Raw genomic sequence first — 14551 nt, 5'->3', positions numbered from 1 at the left:
AGTTTACAAAAAAGGTAAGTCCAATGCAAATAACTTCAGTAAGGTTTTTCCTGTTTTGTATAAATTAAAAGGACCTAACAATGAATATGTACTTCCAGGCATTCAAAGGGTAAACAACAAACTACGTAGCAAGTCAAATGCGTATTAGTTAAGCGAGCTAACTACGCCAATTTTTTAAAGTCAACCACAGTCAGGTATGAACGCAGAACTAAAAGTAAAAGAGAAACTATTAAAATCTTTTGATGTGACCTTAAACAAGAACCAAAGTTTGTAGCATATTTTATTAAAAGACAACCTAGCTAACAACCATCAAGAGTCATAGAGTGTTACCAAACAAACAATGCTTGCGCTGAGTCCTACCATCTTAGGTCTACTTCTTTTTATAATGGCGCTTCAACGAGACGTGGCAAGTACAGCCCCGGAGAATTCACTAAAGAATACTCCGTAGTTAATTTTACTACAGGCTTCATCGCTTGCAAGCACTTAACGATAGAAAACTTTAGGATACAAGGCAATCCTCCTTTGGCTTATGAGTGATCTCAGATGAACGTTGAATTCATAGTATGTGTCCTCAGGTGCTGAAGACTAATCTAAGACCTGGCGTAGTGCTAAAAAAAATCATTAAATAATAACTGGGTGCAGTGCACGTTTTCTGGCCCCTATCTCGACCCTTTTACCAGCAAAACTCTGGGGCTTAAAATAGATTTGTTTTTTTCTGCGAAATCACTTCCTACGTTGAAACTATATCTTAAAGCCTAGTTTCGTTTTCAAAATTTGATTCTATACATCCCAATTAATATTTTAAAATGAAATAGTAAAACAAACGTTTACTAACCTAGCTAACTAAAAATAAATTTCTTGCATCCAGAATGAACACTTTTTTGTCCAATTAAAAGATCGCGTAACACATGCTCAACTTAACGTTCATTGCTAACTAAATTTCCTCTTTTTGGTTTTTTTGAACCGCTAAAATCCGTTAGAACATGGTACTCAAACTTACCAGAGATATTGTTTCAGGGGCCAACCCGTCGTTTAATGTAAATTTGTATAGACCTACTTTTGCAAATTGAACTTAGGCAGCAAGTGGTAAACATAGCAACCAGTAACCTATAAGGGGTTTACCATGTGTCTACAGCAACTTTAATTTTTAAAACTATGTTTACTAGTAATTATAAATCATATTACTACAAAGTTAGTCCAATATTTAATCTATGAAAAAGTGTAATTTATAAGCACAAAAATGGATTAATAAAATATAATACACCTTCCATAACCTATTGGCACGAAGAGACCATAGTCAGTTACTTAACTAAACTACTAAAAAGTTACAAAAAAACCCCAACACAAGTCTAAAGGCCCTTCTTAGTACCCTTAAGTACACCTAAATAAGACGGAGAGCCGAAGGTAGTGAAAGTTTTTAATGTATTAAATTCCTTACGGACATATAAAAAAACAAAGACTTGTGCTGCGTTTATCCCAAATATGCAATCCTTGCACAAAGTCAAACAATGAAGGCGCCGACTTATGCAAGGATCTTATATAATATTGTAGAAAGGTTTAAATTACCTTATACTGTTATGATAGATCTAAAATGAATACAACTACAATTTGGATAAAAAATTAAAAGCCAAGCCCGCTGTGCCCAGGAGTTAATATTAAAAAAATAATTATAATACTTTATTATAATCTAACATCTAACTAGCGGAGTATTGAGATCAGTAAACCTTTTGTTTTTAGTCAAGGATTACCCTAACTAAGGGGTCTAAATCCTAGCATAACTCATTGACTTGTCCCGAATTATTGCTCCAGGAGAGCTAGAGACTGAGTTATATTAATAATCTCTCTACTTCAAATAACCACTGTTGTGTGAGCAATACTCTACATAATTTTTAGCTAACCTCATTATATATAAAATTTTTTCTAACGGAGCGACGAGAAGTAAAAAGAAGGGGATAAGCTAATAGGAACTATATATAATTTGGCTAAACCTATACCTATTCAGCAAGATAGTGGAAAAACTTAGCTCCTTAGGTAGGTACTATCCTCCCCATCCTTTTGCTAGGTTTACATCCAATACTTATAGTTTTAAGTCAGGGGCAGCAGAGTTGCTGTAAATTTAATGAAGACTCTTGCTCCTAAAACACTTGCCTGTCAAAATGAGGAAATAAACCGGGTAAGAGGTATTAGCAAGGGAGACAGTGAATCTTAAGTTTATAATTTAATAAAATATATATAATACTATTCAGATTTTACCAATAATATTCTAACCCTTATCTACTTATACAACTAGGTTATTAACATCCAGGGTATAATTGTATTACTTCCAGAAGCGGACAGCCAAACAATTAAACTAATTTAAAAACAAGTAGGTATGTAAATAATAGCTAGCGTCTCAGGAGATAACACCAAGACAAAATTTAAAGCAGATAGAGAAATTGTAAAAAGGCAAAAAGAAGGTTTTATCAAGTAAAAACTAATTCTATTCAAAAGGTAAAAGAGTAGAACGTTACTTGCATGAAAAACAACTAGTGGTTTTTTTTGGGTGCTTCGGTGTTATGCTCAAGTTCTACTAAATTAGAACCCTTCAAAATTTTTAACCTTTAAAAATCCTAGTATAAGGTTAACAGTAAAGAAGAGTTTACAAAAAGAACTAGTGTCCAACGCCCTAGCAGATCAAAACTAATTACCACTAGTTCAGCCGGTAAGTAATCTTAGTTCGGCATGTCTTGACTTTGAATTGATCTACTTAGTAGTTAACTTTCTGGTCTTATTTCAGTCATTAGTTTGGACACAACTATCCTACTGTTCTAATGACATTCAACGCGTGGGGTGTATACATATGCGTTGAATTTAGAAGCCTAAGTCACGGATTTTTACTTGGGTAATAGGGCTCATAATACATTATGTGTACTTTTTAATTTCTAAATTACTTAAGATAGTGTATTTATCATAAAAAACTTAGTAGCAATTAAGCTCTCTATAAAACAAGCAAAGAGCTACGTCGCTCTTGAATCGTTCTCTCGGTTTTTCAGCTTACCTAATTGCGCTGGGATACCCCTGCCGTTTGCCGCGAGCTAGAGCGTACATTAGTGAAACAAAGCTCCGAGATATAACTAACAGTCGCAAGCACCTAGAATTGAAGGCGACAAATGGCTCCGCTACAGGCGCTTACCTACACAGCTCAGGTATAGCGTGTTACCTTTCTTTAAACAATGATCGCATGCAGTCTGTCGCTGCGATGACAGCGCACTAATGGATGTATCGCATCTCCCGCGCCAAAGGGGTAAGTTAAAGGTACAAAATGCTTGCACAGGACGTGCGAAAAACATCGAGACATGCTAGAGGCGTATAATTTATACAATGATTCTTTACCTTATATATTGTATATAATAGCACAGTTTTGAATCAAATTAAAAAAGTTTAATAAAGTTATTAACTATTCTCTAGAACAATACTAAATAATGTTCAATCTTATCAGGTTAATTGGTAAAAGTTGTTAAGGAAATAACCCATCCAAAGTGTGATAAAAAGGTATTTAACTAGTAGCTGGAATTATTCAACATGTTTATTCAGGACAATGATAAAGTTATAGAGATTATGGGTGCCAAGATAATACGAAATATATAATGTGTGGCACTCCTGTGACTGTTACATTTTTTTTTTTGAGTTCTAATACAATATAATCTTAGCCCCGATATTTTACTCATTCTTCTACTGCTACGAAAGACAAATAATTTCTGAGAAAAGTTTTTTATAGCACTAACTAAACCCTAATAGCTGTCCTGAGCTTAAATAGTTGCTTTAATCGCAAAATTCGTTAAAATTGCTTTGAACTCTTTGATGGAGTATGCGGGAGTCCTGCAGCTTCGTTAAAACTAAACAGCTGCATGATGGCTAATAACTCAGATTAAGAGGATTGCTGAGTAGCTCTATGCCAGTGTTAGCTTCCCTTCACCAGAAAAACCATCCTCTAAAGGCAATTCAACCTAGTAAAATCTGCATTGTTTTAATCAATGGAGACTAACAAAATCCTTTATAAATAGCAAACTAAAAAATTTAAATAAGTAAAAAATATTTTTTCCCACATATTAAGCGTAGAGCTGGTAACGCTGCACCCCCCTCTCGACTAACTGCGCTGGTATTGGCCTATTTAATGGATGCTTAAAAAATAAAGCCAAACGTAACTTTTGTGAAATAAGTCATGGGTTGTCATAAGAATAATCACGGTACTCCTATATGGTTTCACATTTAACTTTTTTTGATGTACTTTAGTTAAGTATTGACGGCTTATTTACTAGCTCATCCTTGTCAGCACTCTAGTTCTACCTGCAGCGACTCTGAATTTATACTTCATAAGTATATTGATTTTCCAAAGGTTTTATTAAAAAGAGATATATTGTAAGTCTACTTATTTTTAACCATTAAGTTAACCTGCTTAAATGAAAAAGCTGAGAACTCTTGCTTAAAAATTTTCACTCGCCAACCTAAAAGTATTATAGATGCAGAGGTATACTCTATGGCATTACACTTTGGTTTATTTTAAATTATTATCTAGTTCGTAGAAAGCGACGCTGATGAAGCTTTATTGTTCTTCATCCCGTAAGAAAATTTAACTGCACTAATACATTAATTCAATTTTACAATATACTTTATCTACTTGCTAAGCTTTACTGGGCTAGTTATTCTTAAATCTATAATCATAATGGGCGCTGGTGATTTAACAGAATATCCAAAGACTGTAAAATGTATAATTATAAACTATTCATATATATTTTCTTCATACTTCTTAACTTTACAGTGTACCCCAATAAAGAAGGACTTGATTTTGAAAATGTTGAAGATTTTGAAGCTGCGCAAACCATTGATCTCGTAGCCGACGTGAATGGGCTTGTAAAATATCCGATTAAGTGCTTTTTAACAGTCTTTTGTCCATAATTATCATTCTTATTAATAATTATTTTTAAGTTATATTCTTATTTTACTCTATAAAGGTTTTCTGTTTAACAAGCAATTTAAATTACTTCTTTTTATTTACTCTAACTATTAGTTATATTTAACTATTTTTTTTATTGAGAATAATTTTTTTTAATTATATTTTAAACTATTTTATAATTTTGAAGTTAACGTATAGGATATTTACTTAACAGTGTTTGTAAATTTCAAAACGTCTGGAGTCTAAATTTATACTTTTCTCATAATTTTGGAGCGGAATCTACGAAAATCAGTTTTATAGGATTGTCTGGTGAATTTCGGCAGGTTGCTGAAATATATTTTAAAGCCTAAAACCAATTAACGTTTTTGATTAATAACTTAAATTTTTTATTCATAAATTATTTTTTATTTATTTTATAACTGAAAAGTTAGATATTATTTTTAATTATTATGAAAACTTTGTTTATGTAGTATATACGTCGCGATCTACTTGAGACAAGTCTTTTAGTTTTTTACTTGCCTCTATTACATTTTTATCCAAAAAGTTTTTAAATTCATAGATTATATTAGTTTATTCAGTGCTTTTTTATTATAAAAGTTTTATAAGAATTATGACAATTCATAGTATTATATATATTCTAGTAAAAAACAAATTAATAAAATAAAATGTTTGTAAAGTTAAATAATTTTAACGAAGTTAATAAATTTATTTTAATAATTATAGTTTTAACCTTTAGCTATGTTTTATGGGGTTTTTAAATTTTTACAATAACTCAAAAATAGTAATTTAATTTTGAAGAGGAATTCTTATTAGGAAATTTTTCTCAATATAAAATTAGGTTCATTATTATAACCTTAAACATAATAACTTTAAATAATTCATAAAACGATTAAAAATTATCTATAAAGTATAAATGTTTATAATAATGGTACTTCTTACCATTTATTAGGAAATGTAATGATAACTAACTATTAGAAAACCTTTAGAAGTAAATTATAATTATAATTATAAATACAAAGTAACTTTTAACTATTTCGCTGAAGATCATTTCATAACTAAATTTTTATTTACTACAATTATTATCATAAATCCTTATTATAATAGTCTATTAGAAATATGTTATCCTTCTATAATTTATAAGTGTGCTCGCTTTATTTTTAAAATCTACTCCTTTTTTAAAGCTATTATTCTTAAGTACGTAAGATCATATGATTACTTTTTTTAAAATTTATAAGTAGCCATTTTAAAATATTTTAAAATTTTTTTAATAATATATTTTTATTAAATTAAAAATAGGCCAAAAAGGATTTGGGCTTTACACTGTACGAACTTAATCCCAATCCTTCTGATCACAAGCTTGAAGGGTTCGGTTCATTCACTCCTCAACTTACTTAGCTATTAATAAAGATTTCTCGTTGACCTTACTTTATTAACCATTTTTATTAATTTATAGCATTTGCTTTATGGGGAATTTATTGCATAAGTAAAGGACAATATGTATTGTGATACTCGATTTCATGAACATATAGTAATAATCTTTATCTAAATATAAGGCACTCTTAGCTTCACTTTTAATATTATTGGCTCAGTTTGCAGCTTGGCTTAAACTTTGCAACTCAGGTAGGATAGAAAAAGTATAAATTAACTTTGTAGAACTTGGTTTTGTATAATACAATAAGTAGAACTGGAAATCTTCAAAAATTCGGTTACAATCTTACCTTCGGCCGAGTAACCGCGCAGAAAATACAGATTTGTACACAGACAAGCTTAGAAATTTATAGGTTACGATAAAAAATATATAAAGATTTATTTTTTCGTATACTTCGTTTTTACTAAACCCCGAACACAAAAAAAAGTTATACCTAAACAAAAAGACAAAGGACCTCGCTCAAAATTAAAAAAAATAGACAAAAATATGCATTTTTAAAAACTGGTAAGTACTTAATAAAACGGTAACGAAAGATCACAAACTTTTTAATGCTTGTAATAAAAACTTGCTATAAACTCTAAAGAAACTTAAATGAATAATTTATAAAATTAAGTTGAAACGAAGTATTATTTCTACTAGATAATTCGACTTTAATAACACGAAAAATAGCAACCATTTTTTTTTTTAATTAACTTTACAATTGTAGAATTTTATGAGCTTTTTTGAAGGTGCATAATAGTTGAAGACGGGAGACGATATATTTTTTGTTATTTTTTTACGCTTTATAAAATAAAATAAGTCGTATTTAAAAGAGAAATCTTAGTGTAGCGTGATGGGACCTTTCTTAATTCCTTTTATTAAAATCTTTTAAGTAGTTATTAAAAAGTACTTAACGATGTATACACTTAATTCTAACGGCTACCCTATGAAAACACTGGTGCAAAGAGAAATTTCTCTTTTATCAACGAAACATTAAAAGTACAAATATATCTTTGCTTATAGATGACAGTTCCTAGTGCTTGATCGAGTAAAAAAATTTTGAATACTCGACCTCTCAAGCAGGAGTATCGCAGACTTATTACAAAGTAGTTCTCAATCGGAAATATGTCATTTTCTTGGCATTTACACAAAAACTAGCGCTTACGCCCGTCACGTGGGCGGGATAACGTACCCCATTCAAGCTCGTAAACAAGTTTACTCACCGGCAGGCAATTAATGTGCCTGGCTAACCTGTCGTAAAGGGCATTGGCACTATGTTGGTGGACAACGTCCAAAGAATCCAGCTGAAGGTCTCGGGTGAAGAGCTTCACTACATATAAACCATAACGCGATTGTCATCACGCGTAGCAATTGTTCTGTCGCACTTGAAGTGCTGACGCCATTGCAATGGAGACGTAGGTCCAAACAGCAGACGCATACGCCATTTTTGGCTGGGTGTAAGACATATACAATTGCCGTTTGTTTGGCAGAGAAAAAAGCTTACTCTTGCCCGCATAGTAAAGGGTAAAGCGCCTTAGTTGCTTTCTTGATCTTCCCCACTAAATAGTCTACAGGAATCTTCACGCCATCAAAGGTAAAGGGCACTAACCAGGGGATACGTTTCTTAGTAATTAAAAGCGCTTTGCTCTTCTTCGCATTTATAGAATCTTTCCAACTACGGCACCAGTTAGCGAGGGCATCAAGAGCGCTGTAGATGCTTGCATAGCAAGACGGGAAACTTCGACGATAAGTAAATGGTCGTATCATTGGTGTAGAGGGCGATTCGTGTGGGTAATTGATGGTAAGGGCACGTCGCTCATATCAATTACAAATAAATGGGGCGAAAGAAGGGATCCCAAAGGGGCTCCTGCTGTCAGAGATCGCAGTGGTGACTATATCTCCCACGCGCATGCTGAAGAGGCGACCATTTAGATATTACTTCAGCACGTTAAAAAGGTCTTGAGGGACGGATGATGAGCGTAATTTGTGCAGCAGACCTCACGCCAAGCTTGATCAAATGCTTTTTTAACGCTAAGGATGCGCTGTTGCCTTCTTAAAGTTAAAAGCGTGGGTGGTCCATTCACCTAAGCAAAGGAACTGCTGGGTCGGGGAGCGCCCTTGCCGAAATCCCAACTGAAACTCCGGCAAGGCGTCAGGAGCATCAACGACCTCTTTTAGAGGGCGCAGTAAAACAGCGACCGTTGGCAGGAGACTGATGGATCGGTACTTGCTTGTTGCTGCTTCCGATTTAAGCGTCTTTGGTAGAACCACAACCGTCGCCGTCTTCCATCGAATCTGAAAGGCGCCAAAGTCCTCGCAACCTTTACTAGGAGGTACAGCTGATGCAGCCCTGTTAATGGCAATTTCTTCAGAATTTCATGAGTTGACTCCATCGGGACCAGGCGCTTTTCGTTTGTAGCGCTTGATAATTGCTTGAACCTCACCAACGTTAACCGTCTCAAGTGGTTAGTGGCCCCCGAGAAGAAGGAAGCTTACCTGTTGGAACGCATTATTTGGAGTTAGGTGGGCAACTGGCATATGGAGATTAGCGAAAAGCGTAGCTTTGTCTTCCACATTCTCGGCCATTATTTTTCCTTCACAAAGGGGCGGTAGGGGTGCAGATCCGCCGATTTTTGATCTTTTTAACAAATTTTCAAAAGGATGAACGGCTGCTGTTGCCTGCTTTGGATATATGGTACAGCTTAACCTCCCATTCATTGTTAAAATGGCCATTAGCCCCTTTCTTATGCAACTGCGCAGTCTATTAAGCGCAAGTTTGTCTCCGGCGCTCTGGGACACCACGACCACACGGATAAGACGTAGACGTTGGAAGACAAGTGGCTTAGTTTGTCAGGCAGGCGATTGGGGCGTTTACGTTACTTCACGAGTTGTGGTGGCAGTAGTGCGACCCATGTTCAGCATTCTTTCGAAGAGGACGACAGCATCATCTAGCAGGGCGGTTGTAGATGGTAGTCAAGGGCACGGCGGGAGAGTGATTTTTAAAATTCAGCATATCTGTTCCATTTGGTAAAAGGGCAGGCGACAGTGTTCATATGTCTTTCTCATCGCCTAATTCGAGAATAACTGTAAGGTGATCAGAGGACAGCTCGTGGAGCGCTACAATTGTCGTTGTGTGACGTATATCTTTTAAAATGGTAATATCCAGAGGGTTCATTGTGTCTTTAGTTGCCAAGTGTGTTGGTTGCTGGAGGCCTATAATGCACGCCCGTGCTAGTCAGCATAGGTCTCAAGGAGGTGGTCATTCAAATTATCAACCCGGCTGTTCTATGAAGGGTGTGCTTGCAATTGAAATCCCGCACATACAGCAAAGGAATCCTAATTGGCTAAAATAATATGTAATTAGGAATGCTCCCCAACATCCTTAATTTTCCCGAAAAATTTTATAAATTTTATGTATAAAAGCAACGCAAAACTGAAACAGAGTCAGCCCCTATATCTTGATTTCTTCGCTCCATTCTATCAGAGGGACACCCGCAAAGATGGCGTCCAAGTCGGAGGGCGGTAGTAGCTTCTAAAGGGATTTTGTAGACAGCGATCACAGATACAAGCTCCTCGTCGGCAATACATAGGGAAACTCCTATGTCTCGTGACCTTGTAGAGCTGGCAGAGATATCGAGTAATTTAAAAAAATGATTCCATTTATCAAGACAGCCACGCCCCCGCTGCGTGCACCGATCCGGTGTTGGCGATACGTAACAGAGTTGCACAGTTTGAATGCGACGTTAGGAAGGAGGCGCGTCTCCTTTGTAGCGCACACATCAATTCTTTCACATTGCGGCAGCCCATGCTTCTCACTCTGAACCCATCCACATTTCATAATAATAGTCGAATGTAGTTGCTACATATCGCCCTGTCCCTCGCCTAGTTATAAATCTACGTAGCTCTGTAGCCAACAAGGCGACCAGATTTTTATGGTTAAGTTTTTGAAACAAAAAATCTATAAAAAGACTTAAAAAAAAATTTCAGGGAGATGTCGTTGTTTAAAACAATAAAGTTACAATAGACGCGCTCCGTCTCATTTTATTTTTTTAATTTATCGGCTGGCCAATTCTATGGATAGCTTATACCTACCAAAAATATATTTTTTTTGAGAAATGAAAGAGTTTTGAGAACAATTCCGCTTTGCTCCTCTTCACCTCTTATAACCATAGAGCTACCTTAAGAAATAATTAAGTTTGTTTATTTAAAGTGTCAGTGGTAAACCCGCACAGTGAGTAGAGTAGAAAGCATTCTTTGGTAGACAAACTTATCACGGAGAACAAAACATTTAGGATACTAAAAACACATATTTTACTTAATAAAGTATTTTGGCTTTAAATTAAAGTAGCACTACTGTTGAGAAGAACCAAGATATTAAGCATAGGCAGGCTTCAAAAATAGATACCCAAGATTGTGAAAAGAGCTCAAAATCTATCAGTTCATACGGAAAGATTCAGAGTTTAGAATTCTCCCTTTTACTAAGAATCTATATATTTAGAACAATAGTAAAAATGTACGGCACCCTTAGAACCCCATTAAAATTCATGATTTGCATGCTTACAAGTGGCACCAACGACAAGGTAGAGCTTATCTTGAGTTTCGTGCTAAGATAAACCTTAAAATTTTTTTTTTAATTAAAATGAGTATTTTAAAACGAATTACTAGCTTTATAATATACAAACCTGCTTTATTCGGGAAAGCAAATAATTATATGATCTAAAGAAGAGGAATATTTTTTATCCTTCTGCTGAAATATTTAGCTTCCCTCTTTGTCTTATTAAAAATTAATAGGATTTAATAAATGATTAGACTTGAGAGATGGAGACTATATGAACGTTCTGTTAAATCTAATTTGGGATATGGTGCTTGTTCTTCCCCCATTCATGATAATCTAAACGGGTGTCACCATAAAAAAGACTTTTCTTTAAGCACTATATTGATATATTCTTTTGCTTTTCAAAATCCTTCCCCTTTACTATATTATTATGCATTAATTTTTTATTTTATAAACACCATGCCACTCTTTGCCTTTGAAAAGCATTTTACAGATTTCCTCTTTTAAAACTTCAATTTTCTTTGTGTTACTTGTGTAATAGATTTTTTATATCATGTACTTGATAACCTTTATAGTTTAAAGTTTGATAGAAATAAAAACGCTTTGTTTTAGGTTAAAATTTGTTTAGTAAGGAAGTCATTTTTAAGCTTCCTGACTCTTAAGTTTTAAAATGAAATGCACTGAGGGGGTCCCACCGGCTGTAAAGTAAGAATTAAAATATAGACCTCCAACGACTTCCCTTAAATTAGGTGCTTTGTGAGCACTTTAATATCCCTGTATGTAGAAAAAAACTTTATTTACATGTTTCGAAATTTAGTATATTCTCGCCGCTGGATAGACTTACTTCGTATTTTTTATGTAAAAAATTCTGCAAAGAAATTACTTAATACGACTGCTGGTTTTACGGACTCTTCCTTGGAATCTATTTCGCAGATAAGAACACCCATTAAGGAGTTTTATAACCGTAATCCTGTAAATATTATTCACCTAAAGTTAGTACCTAGACAAGATTCCGCATATTTCGGTATTAAATACTGGCAATTATAAAGTTTTAATTTTAACAAATTTTCGTTTCTATTCTAGTTTTTATGTTTAACGAGTATGAAGATCACTTGGAAGCAGTCTGTAGAGATCACAGAAAGGAAATTCTTTTTTCCCTTAAGACTAATCACTTTATGAAAAGTTTGGAAATCGAAGTGCTCACAGACGTAAATTTTTTAAAAATAAATCATAAATTTATATGATTTTTATAATGTTTTAGGAAAAGGCTGTAGGATTGCTTGGGAAAAACGTTGCTTTGCTGGGAGTAGGCTGTGGTATTCTTAAGTATAGATTTGATAGGCAAGAGAAACCAATGAAAGGTTTCCTAACAAAACATTTAAACTTTAGTTGATTTTGTACGATTACTTTTCAAAAAAAGGAAAGCAACTATTATTTTTCAGAGCTCTTCGCACGAGCTATGAGGAATTGATCCAAAAGGTAACAATTTATTTTAAAACTATAATTTTTAATACCAATTTTTATAACCTTTAAAAAAATGTTTTTTGTATAAGTTTATATAAATAGCCAATAACTTTACAAATATAATTTTTGATAACTATTTTTAATTAATACGATAAGCCACACTAACTATAATATATATATATCATTTTTATTAATATTAGGATGGCCAAGTTGCAAAACTACCTTAAGAGTGCACGTTACCTTTGAAAAAAGGATTAAAGTTCCAAATAAAAATTTTTTATTAGATGAGAATTAATTTAAAAACAATTTATACTATATTGTGTAGTTTTTATCGGCCGAGAGCCTTCGAGCATAAATATAAATACGTATATACTATAATAATAGGATTTACTAAAGACTTTGAAGTAATATAATGTGGTCGGAGAACTTTGATATTTATTAAATAATTTTAAATTCTCTAGGAGCGCTAACTCTACAGAAATTATAATAAAAGGGTTAAAAAAAAAGTGCTCGCGCGTGCACGGGCTGCTTTTATATAAGCACATGCAGCCCTCGATTCCTCACATTTTGAACGAATACATATATAAAAATCATTTAAAGCTCAGCCGGAATTTTTATTTTGTCTTTCATACGCCTGATTTGTTTTAACGATTCTATACGATCAATCCTCTCGCCAATACGAAAACTATATATAAAAACGATAATAAATTTTTAATTAACTAAAGCTTTGAAATTTAATTATACCTTTTTTCTTCTTCTTTTTCAATTTCGTGGAAGCTTGCCTCCATGTCGCTGGAATCCTCCCTCTCTTCTCTAAATATTGCAATGGAAAAGTTAAAGGGAAATTAACTGTAAAGGCCGGTTTACATCTCGCTTTCCATCGAGGATTTACTTTTTTTATATGGTTTAAGCTTTAAAGATTCTTTTGCTTTTAATCAATTAAATTAAATTATAATTATAAGTAACAAGAAAAAAATTGGTTACTTTTTTTTTGGTTATTGAAATCTTTTGTACACGATACCCCTCTTTTGGAGAGTTCCCTATGAAAATTGAATAATGGCGCCACTATAGGCTTTTTGCCTTCAATATTATCTTTAGCAAGTCTCATAACAGTATCATAATCCAAATTATTTTCTTAAATTTATAAATAAAAAATATATTTTTATTAATTAGAAATTGAAATATTACTGAATTTTTTATTCGTTATGATGGGCGACCTCAACGGGGTTTGGTTTTTCACCCTTTTATAGCTTAAAGTTACGCATAGTTATAATAAATTTACGAAAGTATAAAATAATTTAGCAATTAATTTAAGTTTGTTAACAATACAATTTTAAAGTTTTAGTAAATGATATAAAAAACCAAACTTTCACCTTTATAGAGGGTAAAAGTATTTAAAATACATAAACAGGTACTTGCTTTTTTGGTGGAATCCTGTTAATAACTTCTTACCTTGTGTTATTATTTATTAATTGAGCAAGATGTTGTAATTATTATTAGTTACCGTTTTTCTCCTTTTCCTTATTAAAAGATTGAGAACTTTTAAGTGTCTATGAGTACTATGTTAGATAGCGCAAATGCCATACAAAGAATTAAAAGTATTAGAAGTACGCGAGGATCCGAATCAAGGATCATTTGCTCTATAGTGTGCGAAATTATAAACGCAGAATTACAAAAGTTAGAAAAAAATTGTTTACAGAATAAAATTTGGACCTTTAATACTTTCTTCACGTAGTAATCTCCGCTCTTTAGATTTTTTTAGCTATTAATTGAAGACTTATTAGTCACTTAGAGTAAGTACATATAAACAATACTCTACAATTTCATCTTTTTCACGTTGCTTCTCGGCGCTTAGAAGCAATAGCTTTTCATACTCGCCCTGCATCTCAAAAAAACTTTAACTGATGGCTTTATAGCGTAAATACTAAGGAGAGTGAAATTTTAATACTTCATTTAAAAATCGCCAATAGTATAAGGGTTAGCAAATAAACGTTATATTACAGAAGATCAGAGGTTATAAAAACCTCAACAGATTAATACAGTATTTTCCTATAAAACTTAATACTATTGCATATAAATCAAAGTAATGAAAGTAAAGCAAAAAAGTATTTTTAAATGGGGCTCAGGTTATATATATAGTGTCCAAGTAAAAAAAAGGCACTGCTCTTTTCTTTATTACTAAAGGTTATCA

The 14551-nt window shown here is 33.1% G+C and overlaps 2 protein-coding genes and 1 long non-coding RNA gene across 4 annotated transcripts; 2 read left to right on the top strand and 1 right to left on the bottom strand.

Annotated features, from left to right (window-relative positions):
• Positions 1 to 4166: 4166 nt before the first annotated feature.
• On the top strand, positions 4167 to 6328 carry LOC135121208 (PITH domain-containing protein 1-like). The gene is made up of 8 exons (XM_064045518.1): positions 4167 to 4226; positions 4299 to 4375; positions 4427 to 4507; positions 4556 to 4599; positions 4666 to 4745; positions 4799 to 4907; positions 5148 to 5256; positions 6230 to 6328. The coding sequence occupies exons 1-8, from the start codon at positions 4202 to 4204 to the stop codon at positions 6326 to 6328; spliced, it is 624 nt and encodes a 207-aa protein (XP_063901588.1). The 5' UTR covers positions 4167 to 4201.
• A 5405-nt stretch (positions 6329 to 11733) lies between these two features.
• LOC135121202 (uncharacterized) lies at positions 11734 to 12624 on the top strand. The gene is made up of 5 exons (XR_010278887.1): positions 11734 to 11920; positions 11980 to 12104; positions 12158 to 12257; positions 12317 to 12375; positions 12561 to 12624. It is a non-coding gene; the product is annotated as an uncharacterized LOC135121202 (long non-coding RNA).
• A 246-nt stretch (positions 12625 to 12870) lies between these two features.
• Positions 12871 to 14256, bottom strand: LOC135121207 (uncharacterized). 2 transcript variants are annotated; one of them, XM_064045517.1, is made up of 10 exons: positions 14180 to 14256; positions 14058 to 14122; positions 13972 to 14000; positions 13865 to 13910; positions 13776 to 13812; positions 13549 to 13610; positions 13345 to 13494; positions 13228 to 13288; positions 13105 to 13173; positions 12871 to 13045 (listed from the first exon to the last, which is right to left on the bottom strand). In XM_064045517.1, exons 3-10 carry the CDS (start codon positions 13993 to 13995, stop codon positions 12955 to 12957), a joined length of 540 nt encoding a protein of 179 aa, XP_063901587.1. In that variant the 5' UTR covers positions 13996 to 14000; positions 14058 to 14122; positions 14180 to 14256; the 3' UTR covers positions 12871 to 12954. The 2 variants fall into 2 exon arrangements, with proteins under 2 accessions (XP_063901587.1, XP_063901586.1); XM_064045516.1 differs by having other exon boundaries at positions 14074 to 14122; positions 14180 to 14250.
• Between the last annotated feature and the right edge of the window lie 295 nt (positions 14257 to 14551).

The sequence above is a fragment of the Zophobas morio genome, unplaced genomic scaffold (assembly GCF_036711695.1).
Source record: "Zophobas morio isolate AGI-343-1 ecotype UQ-CSIRO unplaced genomic scaffold, CSIRO_AGI_Zmor_V1 ptg000522l, whole genome shotgun sequence".
In the NCBI taxonomy this organism is placed as follows: Eukaryota; Metazoa; Arthropoda; class Insecta; order Coleoptera; family Tenebrionidae; genus Zophobas; species Zophobas morio.
This window is presented reverse-complemented; position numbering and strand designations above follow the sequence as displayed.

Coding starts and splice junctions, on each gene's coding strand:
- LOC135121208 (XM_064045518.1), top strand. CDS start 4,202: ATGGGTTGTCATAAGAATAATCACG. Junction 4,508..4,555: donor AAAGTATTATAGATGCAGAG/GTATACTCTATG, acceptor ATTATTATCTAG/TTCGTAGAAAGCGACGCTGA. Junction 4,746..4,798: donor ATATCCAAAGACTGTAAAAT/GTATAATTATAA, acceptor TTAACTTTACAG/TGTACCCCAATAAAGAAGGA.
- LOC135121207 (XM_064045516.1), bottom strand. CDS start 14,245: ATGCAGGGCGAGTATGAAAAGCTATTGCTTCTAAGCGCCGAGAAGCAA. Junction 13,813..13,864: donor TAAGGAAAAGGAGAAAAACG/GTAACTAATAAT, acceptor TAATAACACAAG/GTAAGAAGTTATTAACAGGA. Junction 13,174..13,227: donor TCCTCGATGGAAAGCGAGAT/GTAAACCGGCCT, acceptor TGCAATATTTAG/AGAAGAGAGGGAGGATTCCA.